The sequence below is a fragment of the Vicugna pacos genome, chromosome 16, assembly GCF_048564905.1.
Source record: "Vicugna pacos chromosome 16, VicPac4, whole genome shotgun sequence".
Lineage (NCBI taxonomy): Eukaryota > Metazoa > Chordata > Mammalia > Artiodactyla > Camelidae > Vicugna > Vicugna pacos.
Window position 1 is genome coordinate 9,251,901 of NC_133002.1, and position 21,055 is coordinate 9,272,955.

The 21,055-nt window shown below is 50.2% G+C and overlaps 5 protein-coding genes across 5 annotated transcripts; 3 read left to right on the plus strand and 2 right to left on the minus strand.

Moving 5' to 3' along the window:
- Nucleotides 1-2,276: 2,276 nt before the first annotated feature.
- Nucleotides 2,277-8,235, plus strand: TM4SF5 (transmembrane 4 L six family member 5). The gene is made up of 5 exons (XM_006217601.4): nt 2,277-2,628; nt 7,090-7,170; nt 7,513-7,649; nt 7,880-8,063; nt 8,141-8,235. The coding sequence occupies exons 1-5, from the start codon at nt 2,455-2,457 to the stop codon at nt 8,153-8,155; spliced, it is 591 nt and encodes a 196-aa protein (XP_006217663.1). The 5' UTR covers nt 2,277-2,454; the 3' UTR covers nt 8,156-8,235.
- A 782-nt stretch (nt 8,236-9,017) lies between these two features.
- VMO1 (vitelline membrane outer layer 1 homolog) lies at nt 9,018-10,047 on the minus strand. The gene is made up of 3 exons (XM_006217566.4): nt 9,844-10,047; nt 9,639-9,751; nt 9,018-9,382 (listed from the first exon to the last, which is right to left on the minus strand). Exons 1-3 carry the CDS (start codon nt 10,030-10,032, stop codon nt 9,085-9,087), a joined length of 600 nt encoding a protein of 199 aa, XP_006217628.2. The 5' UTR covers nt 10,033-10,047; the 3' UTR covers nt 9,018-9,084.
- A 1,474-nt stretch (nt 10,048-11,521) lies between these two features.
- GLTPD2 (glycolipid transfer protein domain containing 2) lies at nt 11,522-13,873 on the plus strand. The gene is made up of 3 exons (XM_072940501.1): nt 11,522-11,800; nt 12,050-12,216; nt 12,313-13,873. Exons 1-3 carry the CDS (start codon nt 11,522-11,524, stop codon nt 12,827-12,829), a joined length of 963 nt encoding a protein of 320 aa, XP_072796602.1. The 3' UTR covers nt 12,830-13,873.
- A 96-nt stretch (nt 13,874-13,969) lies between these two features.
- PSMB6 (proteasome 20S subunit beta 6) lies at nt 13,970-16,054 on the plus strand. The gene is made up of 6 exons (XM_006217567.3): nt 13,970-14,181; nt 14,605-14,672; nt 15,012-15,143; nt 15,259-15,388; nt 15,589-15,733; nt 15,837-16,054. The coding sequence occupies exons 1-6, from the start codon at nt 14,080-14,082 to the stop codon at nt 15,977-15,979; spliced, it is 720 nt and encodes a 239-aa protein (XP_006217629.2). The 5' UTR covers nt 13,970-14,079; the 3' UTR covers nt 15,980-16,054.
- A 1,593-nt stretch (nt 16,055-17,647) lies between these two features.
- On the minus strand, nt 17,648-18,321 carry C16H17orf114 (chromosome 16 C17orf114 homolog). Its single transcript, XM_072940503.1, has 2 exons — nt 18,249-18,321; nt 17,648-17,856 (listed from the first exon to the last, which is right to left on the minus strand). The coding sequence occupies exons 1-2, from the start codon at nt 18,319-18,321 to the stop codon at nt 17,684-17,686; spliced, it is 246 nt and encodes an 81-aa protein (XP_072796604.1). The 3' UTR covers nt 17,648-17,683.
- Nucleotides 18,322-21,055: the final 2,734 nt, after the last annotated feature.

Sequence of the window (21,055 nt, forward strand, 5' to 3'; positions counted from 1 at the left end):
TTGGTCAGCTAATCATTCTTGGATCAATCAGCTGTGGCCCGGATAATGGGGTCTGTGTCAGTCAGCTACTGCTGTGGAACAAAAAAATCCCACAAAGTCTTAGTGACTTACAAATACAAGCATTTACTTCACCCAAACGTATATGGATTTGTTGAAAGTCAGTTGATGTGGGCTGGGATCTGATCAGGGGCTTTTCCTTGTACCTTATACCTTCCTTTTACCAGCGGGCTAACTTGGGCATGTTTCTCCATGGCAACGATGGGGCACAAGCTGTCAAGTAGCAACACACAATGCCTCTTGAGACTGAGGCCCAGAACAGGAATATTGCCAATTCTGCCCACCTTCCACTGTGCCCATAGGGTGGGAGGTATAATATACCTCTAGAGGGAGAGGCTACAAAATGATATAGCAAAGAGCAGGAGGGATTTATGAATTGGAGCAAATAGTTCAATCTTTATCACAGGATCAGATGGTCAGGTAGCCATAAGCCATAAAGCTAAGCATCATAAACCATCTGTACAGAACCCCTCAAAGACGGCTTCTGGGATGACAGGCAGTCTGAGGTTTCTCAGAAAGAGGCAAGGTGACAAGATTACGAATATTTTTGCAACACTTACAAGCAACCACTACCAGGATTTAAACCATGCCATCTAAAACACAGGAGGGATAGGAAGGGATAAATTGGGAGTTCAAGATTTGCACATACTAACTACTATATATAAAATGGATGCACAACAAGTGTCTTCTGTATAGCACAGGGAACTGTATTCAATGTCTTGTAGTAATCTGTAATGAAAAACAGTCTGAAAATGAATACACGTCTATGTATGACTGAGGCATTATGCTGTACACCAGAAACTGATGCAACATTATAAACTGACTGTACTCCAATAAAAAAGTAAAATAAATAAAACACAGGAGGATGTAAAAACTTTCATAAAAAGAGAGAGAAAATTTAATGGACAGAGTCATCAGAAACAACATGGAAGAAAATATAAAGCACTAAACGATACAACAGGAGCAAAACCAAACATCGGTTACCACAGGAACGGTCTATGAGCCAGGATCAGGGAGATGCCAAGCATTTCCTTTTTTCAGATATCCTCTGATTCAAGGAATAACTTCCTCGTAGATTTTTCTGTCCGGCTCCTCTGTCTTATCAACAGGAGGAGTCCCTCCCAGATTTTGGCACTCAGTTTGAGCTGTAAGCACTCACCATTTTCCATGTCTCTGTAGCGGTTTGAGAGGGCTGCTGGGACAAGCTACCTCAGAGGCCACTAGCTGGACATCACTTCCTGCGTGATACCCTCATCACGTGCTCTCTGAAGCCCCGCAGAACTTCCTGCCACCCTCATCTCTCCAAGGGCACCACTATCCTACATCCTACATCCTATTTTGTAGGATGTTGCTCCCGAACCTCATATATGAGTCTCATGCATACAACTGTGAATCCCTATACTCTCCAGCATGAGGCCCTGTCCACAGCAAGGGCTTAATGACCTCATCTCTGTATCAGAAAAGACTTTTTATATTGCAGTTGACGGAAACACAAAGTGAGTCCCATAATCAAAACTTTCCAAGGAACAATCAGGCTTCAGGCACGGCTGGATCTACAAGTTCGAATGACGTCATCAAGACTCGGTCCCTCTCCCAAGATTTGATCGTTCTTTCCTCTGCATGGACTTCACTCTCCAGCAGGCAGGCGACAATATGCCACCAGCAACGGCAGCACCACGACAAAAAAAAGGACTTCAACCTCAGATTGCCAACAACAAAAACCAGAAATTGGTTCTCACGGGATTGGCTTGGATCACGTGGCCATCACTGAATCAAATATGGAAGCCAGGGAGATGGATGCTCTAATCAATCAGACCTCAGTCGAGAGCCCGCCTTACAGAGGGTGGCCTCAAAAGGAGGAGGGTTCAATAAGAACAAGGAGAAACGGAAGGAAGACAAACGTCCACCACTATTTTCTTAGTCATTTTCCAGGAGGAACCTTCCCTATGGGACTAACAGAGATGATGAGGCCGCAGTACATCTGTTTAGGGCATCCTTGTTTACAAAATGCTTCTCTCAATGTCCCATTTAATCCTCACCACCAACCAAGAGCCAAGGGGCATCAGATGAGGCAACGGAGTCTTAGAGACTTGGCCAAGTCCCAGAGCAGGTAAGGAGCACACAGAGGGCCTGTGGAGAGGTGTGTGTGCAGAAAAAGAGGAAGAGCACACTAACGCCAGACAACTTCCTCTGCGTGTCACGCTCCCCCACCTCCTCCCCTTTGCCTGTGTCTTTGCAGCAGCCCCGGGTTGTTTGGTGCCTCTGTCCCTTATCATCAGCTCCTGCCAGCTGCGCCGCACCTCCTCCCCGACCTTTGCTCGAGGCTTGTTTTCCTCTGGGTCCTGGGGAGCTCGGGCTCACTTTCACTCAAGGCCGGTCCTGCCCAGACACTTCGCCATGTGCACGGGGAAGTGTGCCCGCTTTGTGGGGCTCTCCCTCGTCTCCCTCTCCCTGATCTGCATCACGGCCAACGCTCTCCTGCTGGTGCCCAACGGGAAGACCACCTGGACCAAGGATCACATCAGCTTGCAAGTCTGGCTCATGGCCGGCTTCATCGGCGGGGGCCTGATGGTGAGAGGGCTGGCCTGAGAGCACAGGCCAGGGGCCTGGGTGCCCTTCTCCAGGGTTCTGAACAGGAGGGAGAGGGAGAGAAGGAAAAGGATAGCTGCCAGATGGCAGTGGCTTGCTGGGGACCTGGAGCCTGTCCAGTCTGCCCCCAAACACTGAGCGCTCTGTAAGGGAGGTTCTGGAGGGGCCCTGGGGTCCTGAGCTGAATGTCTGAGGGGAAGGAGCCTCGCTGCTCTAAACAATTACCTCCAGGGTAGGGACTATGGCCTACCTGCACCCACCCCACCCCAAGCACCGTCCCCCATCCCCACTGCCTGGCAGATGCTGGGAACACTGGCTACCAGCGTTGAGGCAGAAGGAGCAGCTGACTGTGTGGCAGGTTGTCGGGGCAAGATAATGATGGGCTTGGCGGTGGAGGGCAGGTGCATGACAGTGTCTGGAGTCAGGCAGCGATGTCACAGATCAGCTTTGGTGTCACCTCCCCCGCCCCCATGTCCATTCGCTCTCAGCACACGTTCTCGATGCCCACTCTGCACTGGGCGCCATGGATAAACTCAGAACCTGGGTCCAGATGCTGGAGAAGGGTGGGTCCTGGCGGCTTCCTGGAGACTAGAATCTGTCAGCAGGAGTGGGGGACGGGGAGACACAGATTTCCTGGACTTCCTAACCCCCATTAGCCACCCCCTCCCCATTTAGGGGAACTTTCTGGAAGGTCCAGAGAATTTAACATCTTCATGGCATGAAGACAAAAAATCTACCCAGTACAGTTCCCCACTCCTCAGGATGGCTGGCTGATGAACTTCTCCGGGGGATGCCTCGCCTGTGTCTTTTTTGCTGGCCACACCTTCCTTAGCTAAAGGGGAAGACCTCTTCTCCGTCACTCAACAGTCCCCTCTCACCCGTCCGTCCGTCTGTCTGTCTGGGTCTTTTCTCCCACTCCCCCTCCCGCACGGATTTATGGCCATTGGACTCCACTCCATAGCTCTGACCTCAACTGTCTCTGAGACATCACACTCCTCCCAGGCTGACACACTCACCCTCCGTCAACATCACACCCCTTCTCCAGCCTCGATATAAAGCGCCACAATCTTATCAGCCTGCCTCTGGGGAGATTCCCAAGGATGCCCTCTCCACTTGCTCACTCCCAGCAACCCTCTTGCTGCCACCCTTGAGAATGCTTTGTCAAATGTAGTCACATGGTCTGTGCTACCCCACAGGGACACGGGCGAGGTCCCCGCTCTCCCTGAGGCCAGTGAGCCCACTAGGGAAACACACAGTAGGAAGCGAGACCGTAAGCCCTGCTTGTTGTGTTGGCTGCTACGCGCCTAGGCTAGTGCCTTAACCTGCGCTCTGTTAACACTGTGCAAAGACACGAGCAAGGGCCCATCTAGAAAACAAAGCAGGATGTGGTCATAAAGAACTTTGAGGGCAAGGTGGGGGGCCACTTTTTATAGCATTTTCAAGAAAGACCTAGATGACATGATGTCTGAACTGAGATCCAAATGACAAAGAGCAGGACTCGGTGTAGCAGACAGGGGGACCGGTGCAAAAGCCTGAGGCAGAAACAGGCTCTCGCAGCGAGAACCAGACAGGCGGCCAGGGCAGCTGAGGTCTAATGAGATGAGATCTCAGGTGGGCAGAGGTCACAGCACCCCTGAAAGGCACAGTGAGGAACTGGAATTTTCTTATAAGTACCCAGAAAACTACTGATGGAATTTTTACCTTTTTTTTTTTTTTTAAACTTCTTAAACTTTGGGGGGAACTTTTTATTTAAGTCATACAGACAAATGCCTAGCTCCTTCATATACTGCTCAGTGAATTTTTACAAAGGGAACACACCCATGTACTTGGCACTCAGATCAAGACAGGGGTCATTACCAGAATCCCAGACATGCCTCCCACCAGGCATGAACGCCCCACCAACAACGACTTCACTATCCTGACGTCTACATCGTTGATTAGTTTCGCCTGTTCAGCACTTTATATAAACGGAAGCGTGCAGCATGGACACTTCTGTGTCTGGTTTCTTGAGCTCAATATTATGTTTGTGCGATTCATCCACATTATTACATGTAGTCGTGGTTTATGATTTCTTATGCGTTCCATTGTGTGAATAGATCACAATTTACTTTAACATTCTACTGTTGAGGGACACTTGGAGAGTTCCCAATGTGGGTTTATTACAAATAATGCTCTAGAAACATTCCTGTAAATGTCTCTATGTGAATGTACGATTGTATTTTTGTTGAATATATACCTAGGAGGAAAACTGTTGATTCTTAAGGTATGCAAATGTTCAGCGCTCACAGACAGCGCCAAAGAGTTGTCTGAAGTGCTTATATTAATTGCATTCCCATCAGCCAAGTCTGAGATCTACTTAGTCCATTTTCTGTTGGATTTAAGAAGACCTCTCTGGCTACTGGGTGGAGAAGGGACAGCAGGAGGTCAGCAGTGGACCCAGACTGAGGTCACTGCAGTTGCCCAGGGGAGATGATAGTGGCTTTCGACTAAGGCCAGCAGCCATGGAGATGGAGAAAAGTGAACAGATTTGAGCTATAAACTCAGTGTTTCTGTTACGGAAATGACAGGCCAGCAAGAAACAAGCACCACTCAGAGAGCTGGAGTACTCAGATGTATTACGCCGGCGGGCTCAGAGGGGCTCCTGCTCTGAAGCTCTCAGCACCTCCAAGATGTGTGCATGAGGTTTTATAGGGTTAATTACAAGCTTGGGGTATTCGGCCAATAGGCGTGGAACAGCTTTAGCAGCATCATTATCACAAAAGTAGAGGCAGGGAAGGAGCAAACCAATTTTTCAAGGCCAGATATGCCTCTTTGAGAATCCAGCTGGCTAGCAAAAACAAAAAAACAAAAAACAACAACAACAACAAAAAAAACCATGAACAGGGAAGCAGCAAACCGACACCAATTAACTTCGATTTACGAGTTAGCCCAGCAGAACGTAGATCAGTAATCCGACACCTGTTGCACTTAGATTTGTGAGTTAGCTTATTAGCCCAGCCCGGCTTTTCCTTCACATTTCCTCTTGCGTTTTCAATGATCCTTCTCTTTTTGATCAGAGGAGATCACAGAAAGCGAGACAGAAATGCAAACAAGAGGAGACAAACCCTTTGACTAGAAAAGTAAACATCTCAAGTGGGGAGGTCATTCAAAATTGGTGAATCCAAAAGGTAAATCCAAATTCCAGGGATTTCTGGATCCAGGAACTTCCGAGTAAGTGCCAGAGAGGCTCAGCACGGAGGCCAGCACTGACCCTAGATCTGCCGTCAGACACGTGAGAGCAGGGAGCATCTGGTGGAAAATTCATTCAGTTCTGCAGGTGTTTCTGTAATGTTGCTGTGGACTCTATTATGGAACTAAAACTCACTCAGCTCAGACTCAGACAAGGCACCCAAGGAAGCACAGATCCAAATAGCTGTGGAATTCCAGAGAACTTGGCCTGGGGTAAAAAAGATAAGGCTGGAGCCAAAGTCAGGAGCCTTGAATTCCTTCCTCAAATTCAGTCTTGATGGGTTTCTCTTTGAGGAGACCCTAAGGGATTGGATCTGGGAAAAGATCAGTTGAAAACTAAGTTTAATCTGATGGTAGTAATGTAGGATGGAGTGGCGGGGGAGCACAGGGCAAGAGCTACAGAAACCTAGTATGGAGGTTGAGCACATCATTCTCATGGGAGGTGATTAGGGATTGACAGTGGGGAAGAAGAAAGGACTGACAGATTCAAGACCCACTGAAGGAAAGGAATGCCCTTCAGGCAGGTTTGAATTTGGAGGCATCGATTTATGAGGGAACTTTTGTTACAGGGAACAGCTGATGTCCTAAGAGGGGCGGGGCTATAGGAGAAAGAAAGACAAAGAGGATCAGGGCTGTACCTTGGGGATTCCTACACTTCCCAGCAGCCTTCACTATCATGCTCCTCCACCCTCCCCCATAACCCCAACTCACCAGACACTCCAACACCACTATTCCTACCTGCTGTTGAGCGACTTTATAGTTACTGAGCATTCACCCTTAGCCGATCTTGACATCGTCAACCTGTTATTCCGTTAAGATCTTGAGAACAGCCCTGGGAGGTAGGTCTTGCAGATCCATTTTACAGAGGGCAAAACTGAGACCCCCAGAGGTGAATCAATTCATGGAGTATACAGTGAGCACAAGGTTGGCATTAAACTCAGGCCTCCTGACTCCCGTTCCCTTGGCACCTACTGAAGGTTTATAGGGGATATAATGATATTGGGCCCTACCCTCCTAGAGGCTACAATCTGGACAGATAAAAATAGGCACAGAAATAAAGATAAATTAAGCCAGAGCTCGACAGTGCCCCAGAGATACAGCCTTCCTGCAGTCCAAAGGGCTGAGGCCATCACAGGCGGCTTCCTGGAAGCGGTAAGAACGGATACAAGCTGGGGCCGTGGCGGGTTCGCTATCACATTGTCTCTTCTCTCATAGATACTGTGTCCGGGAATTGCTGCCGTCCGCGCAGGGGGCAAAGGCTGTTGTGGTGCAGGCTGCTGTGGAAATCGCTGCAGGGTAAGATCCAGGTTCAGACTATCTATACCTAAAGCCACGTCCCGTCTACAGAATTCCTAGCTTCCCGAGTTCCTCTGCAGAATCCTAGGCTCTACCTCACTCCTCCCTCGCACCTGCAAATCTTAGGCTTCAGCGGGCCTGACCAGAGGGGACTACAATCCCCATGAACCTCCGCGGCCACTGGTTCGTAGAGTTAGCACAACTCCAAGCCCCGGGGTTTGGCGAGAAATGTATTTTTATTGTGACTGGAGACGAGCGCGGTTATAAGAGGGACGGAGCCAGGTGCGGTCTAGACACGAGTGGAGAGGGGGCTACTCACTCCTCCTCGTATTCTGCATCCAGATGCTGCGCTCGATCTTTTGCTCCGCGTTCGGGTTGCTTGGTGGCATCTACTGCCTCTCGGTATCCGGAACTGCGCTCCGAATTGGACCCAAATGCTTAATGAATGACACCTGGGATTACCACTTCAAAGAGACCTTGTAAGGCTTGGCCTGTTTTCGCGCCCCGTCCCTCCCATTCTCTATCTCTGCCTACTTGCCTTTCCCACGTGGACCTGGAAACCTAGGCAGGACTCGGCTTCGAGATAGCTTCCTCCACGTGGGCCGAAACAGCCCTTTCCTTATCTGCCTCAGCGCGTGCGCGGGGCGGGGAGCCGGGGCGGGGGCCACTCCGCGTGACCAACTCTCACGTGACCCTGCCCCGCCCGCAGGGGCTCTTATCTGTACAACCGCACGCAGTGGAGCTTGTGCGTGCAGCCGCCTGGTATCGTCTACTGGAACGTGACTCTCTTCTCGCTGCTGGTGGCCGCCTCGTGCCTGGAGATCTTGCTGTGTGGGCTGCAGCTGGTGAACGCGACCATTGGTGTCTTCTGTGGCGATTGCCGGAAGAAAGAGGTGGGACGGCGTGGGATGGAGCTGTCTAGGAAACCTGTTTGCTCCCTAGCTGCATCCTCACTTTCTGTTTTCCGCAGGGCGCCCCCCACTGAGGCTCCACCGACCTGGTCCGTTGCTCCTGGACGCCCGCCTGGCCCTCCCCCGTCCCTGGAATAAACTATTTAGAGCTCTCCTCCCCGTCTCAGACTGTGCCCTATACAAGGAATGCTGGAAGGCCTCCAGATACGTCGGGGCTTGGAGCTCTCCTGTTCGGGGCCCTTACACCCCGCCTGTTATTTTCTTAATAAATAGTTATTGAGCTATTGGTGCGCTGGAAATACAGTGTAAACAAGACAGGCAAGTTCTGTGCTCTTTAAAGAATTTAACATTCCAGGTGTGGAACGTGGGTAATTTTTAAAAGAAGCAATAGATTATTTCAGTTGGTGATAAGCACTTTTTAAATGATTAATGGACTTTTTTAAAATAAGATAAAGTCCGAGAATGTGAAATTGGAGCTGAACTCTGGTGGATGGGCTAGCTATCTGGACAGCCCGGTCAGAAAGAGAGAACAGCAAGGACAAAGGCCCTAAATGTGACTCGGTATATAGAAAAGCCACTGAGTTGTGTAGGGGGCAAAAGGAAAACGATGGGAAAGACACGTTAGCCTCTTATGCTCTAGAAAATGAAGACTTACGAGTTTATAGCATTGTCACTCCCTAATTGGGTAGAAGTTTCTTAATGTAAGGTCACTGGTGGTTCAGAAAGGAAAGAGCCTGGAGACGACATGTCTGCAGAGACTTCCTGAACTTGTACACAAAATTGTGCTTAAGTGTGTATTTTCTGAACTATGGGTTGGTAACTTTCAGTAGGCTGCTATGGACTCCTGAGACCAAACCCGAATGTGGGCCTTGCCCAGTGCTAGGTTAGGAAGACGGAGAGACGCAGTTTCCCACCCATAGCACAAGCCAGACCAAAGCCAAGACAGAGAAGCTTTAATACCAGAGGTGAGACTAGGCTTGGGAGGGAGAGGGGGGCAATGGTATCAACTGCGGCAGCAGAAAAAGCGCGCGTCGTTTAGAGCGGTGTCATCAAGGAGGCCTTTGGGCGACTCGATCTTGGTCTGCAATCCGCACAAGCCTTTAGGGCAGGGCTCACTCCAGCCTCCAAATTTTCCCCAGTTCAGGCCGGGCCCCTCCAGTTCCGTGCCGTCGGAGCAGCGGAAGCGCACGTTGTTCGCAGCAGTGTTGTCCCCGGGGGTCACGGGGACCTCCACGCGTAGCGAGAAAGCCACGAGGAAGCCGCCGCCGGGACACCACAGGGGCTCCCTCCACGCGCCCCACCTGTGAGGGGCGCAAAGACGAGCGGGCTCCGCGGGCGCCCCCTGCCCACCTCCAGCTGGACCCAGACCTCGGGGCTTCCCACCAGGTGCTCCAGGCACCTGACCTCCCCCGGGGTGCGGAGGGGAGGACTTCCGCCCGCTTCCCAGGTCTGAACTACCCCACAGCTCTGGGGGAACCTGCCTGCCAGGAGGGGGTGTGTGGCGGAGGGTAAGGGGCGTACCCCCACCCTAGAGGATCCTCGGCCCCGGCCCCCCACCTTCCAGACTGCGATTCCGCCACGTGAGTGTCAAGCGCCGCATTCCCCACGCAGTGCAGCCGGATCCCGTTCAGAGCGGTGTCGTCGCCAAGAGCGCCTTGTTGGGGCTCCACCTGGGCGTCGGCAAGAAGAGGAGTGAGGACGGGTCAGAAGACCACATCCTCGGCTCTGAGGTCTCCTCTGAGACCTAGGCCCGAGTCCCTACCTTGAGCGAGAAGCCTCTGGCGAAGAATCCCTCAGGACACATCTCGGGCCAGGCCCAGTCGCCCCAGGGGCCCCCGTTGGTCACCCTGATGGCCGACGTGTAGCCGCCCAGACCATCTGCCCTAGCATGTCTGCCATATGTCGCCCACAGCAGCAGCAGTAGCAGCTTGGCTCCCGCGCCCAGCTCCATCCCGCAGCCTCTGAGAGCCCCGGCCTCTTGCGCAGGTGTGTGCAAGGGACTGTGATTACGGAAGGGCAACCCGGATTAAGTGACACCCAAAACTAATCCGCTCCGGAAGCCTACAGACTTGTTCTCACCTCAGGGAGATGCAGGCTCCCAGCGCCAGAGGAGGAGGGGCTATGAAAACCGACGAGTGGAAGTAACCAGAACTTAAGAGAACACTTGCCAGCTATAGGGCACGAATCATGGTGTCTTGCAGGCATGTTTTGTTTAACTCTCAACAATTTTCGGCGGTGGGAATTACCCTTCCTATTCTGCAGATGAGGGAACTGGGGCTGCAGTGGCAAGCGATTTGCCCAAGGTCACAGTCAGCAAGCTGGGAAACATCCAAACATTGGGAAGCAGGGAACCTAAGGCTAGGGATGGAAGTGATGGCTCCCAAATCCCACCGGGCACAATGGGTTAGGAGCAACCCTAGGGACCTCCAAGATGTGAGGGAGCATCAGTGTGAGAGACAGGACAAGAATCCATGAACTGTGGGAGCTGGGAAGCATGTGGTGAGCGACTGGGGCCGCGACTCATTGAAAATCTGGGACACCTTTCCCTCTCAAAAGAAAATATACACAGAGACTGGAATGATTCTAAAAAGTTTATGGACAGGGGACTGAGAACAGGAGATGCTGTTTCTTTCATTGCTTCCTGTATCCTTTTCCTGAATGTTTTTCCCCCCATGGCCACCAGGTGGATTCCCAATTTGGGGAGAAAAAACAAAACAAAAAAAAAAACGGGCTCAAATTTGTTATGGGCCATTCCACCCCTGATTTGCCTGCCCCTATACATATTCCTTTGTTTATTCAATATATATTTATTTAGCAATAATGTGTTTTGGCTCAGTCAATATTGTAAGTGCTGTAAATAGAAGAGTCCTGTAAAAAGAAAAGTCCCTTGTCTTCATCAGAGCTCTCATTCTGGGATAGGATAGGGAATTTAGAAATGAGTGTTCCCTGGATCCAGGTGTCCCGTGCTTGAACTTCATAGGTTAAGATTTATGGAGCAATTGTGGTAAGCATTTCCACTGACTGTGTTGTACATGCAATATCATTGTATGATGACTGCAAAAATACCTATTAGTATCCTCAGTGTACAGTGGAGGGAACTCAAGCCCAGAGTTAACTTGAGGCCCCCAGCACTGCTCAGAGGGCGAGCTGGTTCTGACCTCAGCGTCTCTCCCCAGTCCTCAGGCTGCCTCTTACTACGACCCCGCCATACAGGGAAGGGAAATGTAAAGACGTGTCATTGCTACAGAATCTCCCAAATCCTCTTCATCCAGTCCCTCACCCCTCAGATGCTGCCCTCTGGGGCAAAGGGCACAGGGGAAGGGGACTTCCTAGGTTAATTATTAACCCTTTGCACCCTCAGGGCTTCTCTCCCCTCCTAAAGGCAGAGGGACAAGCACTGGCTAGGGGCCGCTGAGGGGGCGGTGGTCCCCTCAGCAGTCATGGGGGTCGCACTGTCTCTGCAGGTCCCGAGGCTCTGCTCGCGCCATGCAATTCCTCTCGCTATCTTCGCGCTTCTGCTTCTTTATCTCTGGACTCGGAGCCTTCGTGAGTGGTCCCTTCCCTCACCCGCTCTGGGAGGAACCCAGGAATCCGGGCTCTGGAGACCGAAGACTCCTCCTAGAGCCCTCAATTCTTCGTCTCGTCTCTCCCCAGGCGCCCTCTCAGGCTGTGGATCGGGGACGCAGACCTGCATTGCCGAGGGACCGCCGCCTTTACAGGTATGCTCCAGGCAGGACTGGGACTGGGAGCTCCAGGTGGGAGCAGGGGCAAGTAGGCTAGGCTGAGGATCTGGTGAAGGGCCGATCTTCCTCCTCCTCTCCACTCTCCCGTCTCCTGCTGAGAGTACAGCAGGAGGGACACCAGCTAGACCCTAGGAACAATTTCTTCACTCCGACTGGGCTGCTTGGCCAAAGAGGCCCAGCGGGCTAGGGATTCGGCTCCCCCTTGCCCTCATATCTAACCCCCAGGTCCGGAAACAGTCGGGACCCCTGGAGGGCCTGGAAGGGGAAGAGTCTCAGTGTCTGGGCCCCCAGGGGATGCTGGGCCGCATGGTGAGGCCGTTCCACGCCAGTATGAACCCCGAAGGGGATGTGGAGTTGTCGCAGTATCTGGCAGGTTGGAGGGAGCTAGTCAGGTGAGTGGTCTCCCTCCCCCAGTCTAGTCCCCGCCTCTTTGTGGCTCCATCGCTCTTTCTCAAACCTTCTCACCCTTCCCACCATCACACACACAGATTCCTAATTCCACTCGGCTCCATCTACGCCTTCGCCACCAACGAGGCCTTCGCCAAAGTGACTGCCCTCGAGGCTCTGGTGCATGGCCCAGAGGCCGCGCACTACACGTCGCTGGCGACCATGGTGGCGTGGGAGAGGCCAGGGATCGCCTCTCGAGACTCGGCCAGGTACCCGGGCTCATTAACGATGCTCTTGCTGCACCGTGCGCTACGCTGGTCGCAGCTCTGCCTCCATGGTGTGGCAACCGGGACGCTCGGAGGCCCAGACGCCGGCGCGCAGTGCAGCGACGCCTACGGCACGGCCCTGGCCCCGCACCACCCCTGGCTCGTCCGTCAGGCCGCCCACCTCGCATTCCTCGCCTTCCCGGGTCGCAGCCGCTTGCTCGAGCTGGCATGTCCGGGAGCCAGAGAAGCGGAGGCGCGGGCCGCGCTGGCCCGGGCTGCGGGCACCCTGGAGGACGTCTACAACCGTACTCAGACCTTGTTGGCCGAACGAGGCCTGCTCGAGCTGGCCTGATGCCTGCAGGCCATTGGAAAAAGCGCCCTGGGGCGGGGTGGGAGCAGCTCCCGGTCGAACCCGTGACAAAGCCTCCAGGCGCTGGGGCGGGGCCTAATACCCCGCCTCCTTTGTGACGTCACCGTCCTTGAAGGCCCGCCTCAGCGGAGGTGGGGGTTTTTAGCCCCTCCCTCTTCCCGGAGTCTTGGGGAAAAGGGAGGCGCTGTGAGGAATAAAAAGTATTCTTTGGTAGCCGTCGAGTTAGGGCGTTTTGCGTGATGACGGCAGGCACTTAAGGGAAATAGGAAAAAAATGGATATGGAAAAATGTGTCATCCCTGTTCCTGGCAGCCGAGAGATTCACACGCCCCTGGCCTATCTCAGCCATTCCTATGCCAACTACAGGCCAAGTCTCTAGCCCAGAACTTTCCCACGAACTCCAGGCCCCATAAAGCTAACTCTTTCCTGGACACCTCCACAGACACCGCAAATGCAACATGTCCAATACGTGTCCAATCACCTGCTCCCAGAATTGCACCTTTCCTATGTTTCCTGTCTCCGTGAATAAATGACCCCCTTTATGTCAGCTATCCAAGGCCAAAACCTTTGCTTCTTGCCTCATGTCAAGCAGGCGCTCAGATCAATTATGTATGTCTAATAAAAGGCTAGTATGCAGAATATAAGAGGGACTCCTACAACTCAACAATAAAAAGATAAGCCAATTTAAAAATGGGCAAAGAACTTGAATAAATATTTCCCCAAAAAAGATATTCAAACGATCACTTAGCACATGAAAACTTGTTCAACATTATTAATCATTAGGAAAATGCCCCCCCCAAACACAAAATACCACTTCACACGCATTAAGGTGACTAAAATATAAAATGCACAATAGCAATTAGTGAGAAAGTGGAGAAGCTGGATTCCTCATTCAAGACTGGTGGGAATGCAAAATAGGGCAGCTGCTGTAGAAAGTTGTCAGTTCCTCAAAATATTAAATAAAAAGTTACTATATGACCCAGCAATTCCTCCGAGGACCGATAAGAAAGCAGTCTTTCCAAACTTACTTGTTTTGGTTTGGTTTGGTTTGGTTTGGTGTTTGCCTGACACACTGCCATCAAGCGTCACTGCCGCAAAAGAACCTTCCCTGCACATCATTTCCCTTCTGCCGTAAACTGTGGTATAGCCTGGCCCCAGAAGGCCTCGGAGCACGACTGAAGAGTGACAGAGCGCTTTACGACAGTTGCTTTGTGGCTATACCGGAGGAGGAAGATGGCAGCCAGCTTAGTAGCTGCTCGGGGAGTGGGACCAGCACCAGCGTGGGGGTCTGAGGCAATTGCCCCCGACTGGGAAAACCAGGAAGTCTCCACAGGGGTAAGGAAGGACTCGGGGTTCAGGAGATGTGCACAGGGCTTGATGCAATGGAAGGATAAGGCCAGAGTGGGTTAGGAGGACTGGGGTTTGGGGTAAAGAGGTGGTCTGTCTGATGAGGTGCTGAGGCTGGGGGAGAGGGATACTAAGGATGCTGGAGTGGTGTGGTGGGAGGTAGAAAATAGGCTGAAGTGTGGAATTATAGAATCTTGCCGGACTAAAGTTTAAGGCCAGAGTGGGCCTTTGGGAATTTGAGGATTAGAATTCTGGTATTCTGCGAGGTGATGAGGCCCCCAGAGATTTGATAACGGGTCGGTGACACACGGCTTTCTCGTACTCTAGGGACTGGATAGAGGGATCATTGAGGCTTGTGTATGCTAGAGAATGTGGAGCGGCCCAGACTCACCCCTTTCTCCTTTTTCCCAGACCACTATCATGGCTGTGCAGTTTGATGGGGGCGTGGTTCTAGGAGCCGACTCCAGAACAACTACTGGGTGAGCTCAGGACAGATGTGAAAGATCTTCCTGTCTTTCTGTTACTTCCCTGCCTGCCAGGCCAGCCTTGCCCTCCATAGACCGCTATGAGAAGGGAATTTCCTCCTTTCTCTGGAGATAAGGATTTGTCCCATCGTCTACTACTTTCTAGTTCCTCTACCCTTTGGTGAAATTCTTGTAAAAGTCTGTTCTCCAGCCTGCTTCCTTTTAGATGAGAACTAATAATAATAATAATAATAAAACTGGAATTGCTATTCCTGAGCCCTGAGGGAGTGGATAGTCAAGGGTGGAGGTGGGAGACAGGTGGGGACCTTTCCTCACTCTTCTGCCACCCTGCAGGTCCTACATCGCCAATCGAGTGACTGACAAGCTCACCCCTATTCATGACCGTATTTTCTGCTGCCGCTCTGGCTCAGCAGCTGATACCCAGGCAGTAGCTGACGCAGTCACTTATCAGCTTGGTTTCCACAGGTATTTGTGGGCGGGGGAGAAGCAAGTACCTGAAGGGAGTTGGGACGTGAGGAGCTGAATGGTCTGTCTCCCAGGTCCTGACACTGCCTTCCCTATGCCTCCCTTCACCCTCTAGCATTGAGCTGAATGAGCCTCCACTGGTACACACGGCAGCCAGCCTCTTTAAGGAGATGTGTTACCGATACCGGGAAGACCTGATGGCAGGAATCATCATTGCAGGCTGGGACCCCCAAGAAGGGGGGCAGGTCAGACACCACCCCACCCCATCACAGCACTGAAGCCTTGCCTTTAATTCTCTCCCCATGCCAGTCATCTTTTCAGTCTCAACATCAGTTATTCTTACCGTTAACTCTTCACAGACCAGTCCCACAGTGGACAGGGTAATGTATGTGTGTTGCATAGAGGGTACAGATGGTGACGCTCTTCTCCCCCATTGGTCTGGCAGGTGTACTCAGTACCCATGGGGGGTATGATGGTAAGACAGTCCTTTGCCATTGGGGGCTCTGGGAGCTCCTATATTTATGGCTATGTTGACGCTACCTACCGGGAAGGCATGACCAAGGAAGAGTGTCTGCAATTCACTGCCAATGGTGAGAATTTGGGCTTCTGGGTCTGTGAGCATCAATCCCTGTACCCTGGCCTCTTGAGCCCAGCATCTGACCCCATCCCCCAACTTTCTTCTTTTCTCCACAGCTCTTGCTTTGGCCATGGAGCGGGACGGCTCCAGTGGAGGGGTGATCCGCCTGGCAGCCATTGAGGAATCAGGGGTAGAGCGGCAGGTACTTTTGGGAGACCAGATTCCCAAATTCACCATTGCCACCTTACCACCTTCCTGAGCCCTGGGGTCCCAGGATGCAATAAGAGATACCCCGGACTGATGCAAAACTCAATAAACAGTTTGTCAATGAGAATCTGTTTGCTTTGGGGTCCTCTTCTTGATCTCAAGCCTAAACTTGTCTGGCCCCCTCCTGTTTATAGAAACCATTACTCTGAGCTCTGAAGAAGCTAGAGAGGAGCCTTTACTACAAGGGTGGTTTTTAATCCTCTTTCTCCAGGCCACCTTCTTCCACGCTTTCCTCTACCATATCCAGGTCCTTGTGAACTCAGTGTGGTTGATGTGGGGGCTCCCAATGAGTGACCCGCCCCCTTCCCTGTTCAAGCCCACGAACTCAGAATTCTGGCAGAAACTGGAGTCACTTCCCCTCGCCTGCCTCCTGCCGGTCATCATGGGAGGCTTCTGGCCCTAAGGCCAGATGGACTCCACATCTCCAGCTCAGGCTCATGGTCCACACCCACCTGTCATTTCATCTTGCAGGAGCAGCAGTGTGACTGCTTTGGCTTGGGGAGAAAGGTGGACCTTGTTGCAAATGGAGTGTGGGACGGATGTGGGGTGGGAGAGGGCAGCCAGTGGGAGTGCTGTGGGTCAGCTCCAGAAGCCACCATTCCCACCGGAGTGTGATGGGAAGTCAGCCTTCAGCCCCTTGGATGGGAGGCTGAGAGTGGACTCTGGCCCCTCCAAGGCTGTCCCCACTCCAGCCAGGGACCTAAAGGACCTCAGTGGTGCTCATTGACAGTGACCCACAACCTGGCCCTAATCTACTTTACTCAGTCGGTGGATAAGGGAACTGTAGGAGCCACAGTTGAAAACCTGGTTCTAGAATATAATCCTGCCCTGGAAGATTTTGGAGGGTCCAAGGGAGACTTCCTAAGGAGCCAGTGAGGTCCTGGATTAAGTGAAGAAGGATCTCAGACTCCAAACATGTATACCTCAAACTTAAAATAACCAATGGAAAACTTTTGATTTTCTGCAAAACCTGTTCTCCTGGTCCTCCTTATCTCAAGGCATCTTTGATTCCTCTCTTTCCCTTGTTCTCCACATTCAGTCTAGCAGTAAATCCTGAGAACTCTTCATCTCTCAACGGAAAGGCCTTTCCTGACCATTTAAATTTTAATCCATCCTGCTCTCACATGACCTGTTTAATTTTCTTCATATCAGTACTTATCACTAGCTCATATTACCGGGATTATTTATTGTCTACTTCCCCTACTAGTAAATTCAGGGAGAAGAGAGAATTCTTTGTGCTTAATTCACTGATAAATTCTCAGTGCCTGGCAGGGAGTGGACACTTGATATTTGTTGAATGATCATGCTCTCTAGCCCCATCTGCTGTCCTGCCTACACACCACCCTCTCCAAACTGCTCTCGCCACACTCAGCTCAGGCTTGATTTCAGCAAACCTGCTTCTGCTAGGCTTACCTGGGCTCTGCCTGAGATCAGCTATCTCTTAGTCACCACTCCTGCATCCCCACTCCCACCTCATACACCTCCCATCTCAGCCTCATAACACAGCCCTGCTCTTGTGGTCCCTGTCTACTCCCCATTCTCCAAGGCACACGCACATACAACACTTGGCAACTCTCAGTGTATTTAATAGGAAGGTCATGAGGGACTTGGAGGAGCCAGACACTGGGATCACTGAGCGGGCAGGGGAAGGAAGATTGCCAAGGCCTCCCAGAAGTTCAGCCCCTGGTTTTCCCCTTCAAATGGTGGAGTCGTTGGCCGATGCTATGTCATGCAGCTGGTGGCGGAAGGAGAGTCGGGCTTTCCTGCTGAAGTAGGCGCCAGACCCTAGGGACGGAATCCCTCCCTCAGCCACGTTGGGGGCTACAGCTGGGCTGGGATCTGGATCTGGAGGGGCAGCTGCATCCAGGCCTAAAAGGGAGATTGGAGGAAGAAAGAGACCAGGGAAGACTCCTGTTGGTCTAGTGGGTGACTGTTGTTAGCATCAGAGGAAGAGGGGATGTTGACAGTAGGGCTGGCTTCCTGGCCCACTAGCTGGGCACTTATACAGGGGGCCATGCTTGGTGTAATGCTCTGTCATCATCTTGAAATTCTTAATAATTTTTTAATTAGGAGGTCCTACTTCTTTTTGCCCTGGGTCCTGCAAAGTGTTTAGCCAGTCCTGTGGCGAAGCAATAGGTCCACCTCCCAGTCAGGGAGACAGATTTTCCTTTCCCCGTCACTGGCTTGAGCATTTACCTTTCTCCCCAGTGCAAGTGGTCTGTCTGCCTGGCAGCCCCCCTTTTCCTCTGTCTCCCCCATACCTGCTCCTCTTTCAGTCCTCCGCTGTCTCCGGCACCCACACCATGGGAAGCACCATGCCCCCTTCAGACCCATCTCAGCAATGGAGGAGACCAGGATGCTGAGAATGGCCAGGAGGGCCCCAGGAGGGGTGTGGTTTCCAAGCCCCTCCACTGTGGGCAAAACTACCACTTAGCCTCAGACCGCCTGGTGATTACAGGCGCCAGGAGATGGAAGGGGGAGAAGAGGAGGAGGGAAGGGGTGGGGGATAACCCACTCAAACACCTACCCTTTTGTGCCCCCTTAATTTTGGGGGTTGTCTCTGATCCCCATGGAGAAGCAGGAGGAGACTGGGAGGGGTAGCATGGTACAGACAGACACAGAGGTGCTGGGACAGACAGATGCAGGGAAAATTCATTGCAGCAATGCCAGACAACTTGGTGCTAGGCTGGACCCTGCTAGGGATTTATTTGTATTTTAGAATGAGATTCACTTGTATTTAGAATGCCCAAGATGTAAAATTTCTTTAAATAGCCTAATTTTTTAGAACAAGAAAATTTACTACTCAGGATAGTGTTATGTTCTTATTAAATGGTCCAGTAGCTCTTGTCTTCTTGTATGAAAATAGTTGTAATTGGTTAATTACGCTGTGCCAGGTAGATTCTAGGGACTTTTACATGTTATCTCATTTAATCATGTCCATGATCTTTTGAAGTAAGATTTCACAGATGAGGAATCAGTCACTGAGAGACTAAGTGACTGGCTCAAGGTTACACAGGCAGTAATCAGAACAGAAACTTTCCCTTATCTACATCAGTCTGAACCCAGAGTTCACTCATCACCACCCTGAGCTTCCCAAGTATGTTCCTGGCAGACACTGATGCTCTCATCCAGGTGTAGGGCAGCCAGAGGCCAGGCTGGAAGCCTTAGGTCCAGAGTATGCTAACCAAGGGCTCTAAATGCCCCCTAGTAGAGCTGTGCAGATGCTATACTATCATTCCCTAAAGGGGTCATGATGTGAGTTGAGAAGGTTGGGGAGCACTGCTGACAATGCTGCCTGACTTGGACAGAAATCTGGTTTTTAAATTAACATTGTCAAAGTAAAAATTTACACTCAGTTTAATGCACACATCTTAGTGGACAGTTCTGTGAGTTTTGACAAGCGCATACACCCATGTAATCACCATTCCAATCAAGATATAGGACATCTCCATCACCAAGTTCCCTGTGTGCCCTTCACTGTCCCTTTTTCCCCCACTCCCTGCCACAGGCAACTACTGCTCTGATTTCCATCACTATAGATTGGTTTTGTGTTTCCAGAACTTTATGTTAATGGAATCATATAGTACTACCCTTCTGTGTCTGGCTTCATTTTGCTGAAATGGTTTTGAAATTCACCCACAGGGTATGTGTTAACAGTTTGTGCTTTTATAATAACTTTATTGAGAAATAATTCATATGCCATAAAATTCTCCCTTTTAAAGTCCGTAATTCCAGTGGTTTTTACTGTAATCACAGAGGTGTGTAACCATCACAACTAATTTTATAACCCTTTCATCACCCTCAAAAGAAACCCTGTCACTCCCCTAGCCTTCTCCCCAGCTACTGGTCAAGCAACAGTCCCTATGGGTTTATTTATTCTGGACATTTCATATAAATGGGATTATATAATATGTGGTCCTTTATGTCTGGCTTCTTTCACTTAGCATAATATTTCAAGGTTCACCTGTGTTGTAGCCTGCATCAGTACATCATTGCTTTTTATGGCTGAATAATATTCCATGGTTGGGTTATATCACACTGTGTTTGTCCATTCATTAATGGATGGACATTTGGTTTGTTTCTACTTTTGGGCTATATGAATACTACTGTGGACATTCATGTGCAATTTTTTGTGTGGACATACGTTTCCAATTCTTTAGGGTATATACCTAGGAGTGGAATTGCTGGACCATATGGTAGGTAACTCTACGCTTAACATTTTGAGGAACTGTTTTCCAAGATGGCTGCACCATTTTACACTTTCTTCATTTTTATTGCTGAGTAATAGTCTATATACCACAAGTTCAAAATCAAAAACTTCTGCTCTTCAAAAGGCACCATTAATTTAAAAAAAAAGCCACATTCTGAGAGAAAATATTTGCAATACTTATATCTGATAAAGTATTTGTGTCCAAAATATATAAAGAACTCTTGCAATTCAATAAGACAAATAACATGGTTTTCAAAAAAAATCAGTGAAAGAATTAAACACTTAAAAGAAGATATAAAATTGTCAATAAGCACATGAAGCATGGTCAACATCATCAATCACCAGAGAAATGCAAATAAGACTACAATGATACACTATTTTATACTTATTAGAATGGCTAATACTAAAAAAGTCGACAATATCAAATACTGGTCATGCTGCAGAACAACTGGAATTACTATGCATAGATTTTGGAAATGTGAAACATTTTGGGAAATGGTTTGGCAATTCCTTTTTTCCTCCAACATTTTAAAATATTTCATTTATTAGAAAAGTGCTTTTTAATGACCATTTACAAATATCCTTTACTTGTCCATTTCTTTACCCTGTCTCTATATTTTAAATATGTACAATTAGAGACCAAATCATTCTGACAGTTTCTTAAAAAGTTAAAATACAATCCTATGACCCAGTTACAATCCTAGCTATTTACCCAAGAAAAATGCAAACATATTTCTACCCAAAGACTTACCCAGGAATGTTTATAGGAGCTCTATTCACAAGAGAGAAAAACTAGAAACAAACCAAATGTCCATCAACTCACTTTTCCATCTAGAAGAGATAAAGAAATCTGCTTTT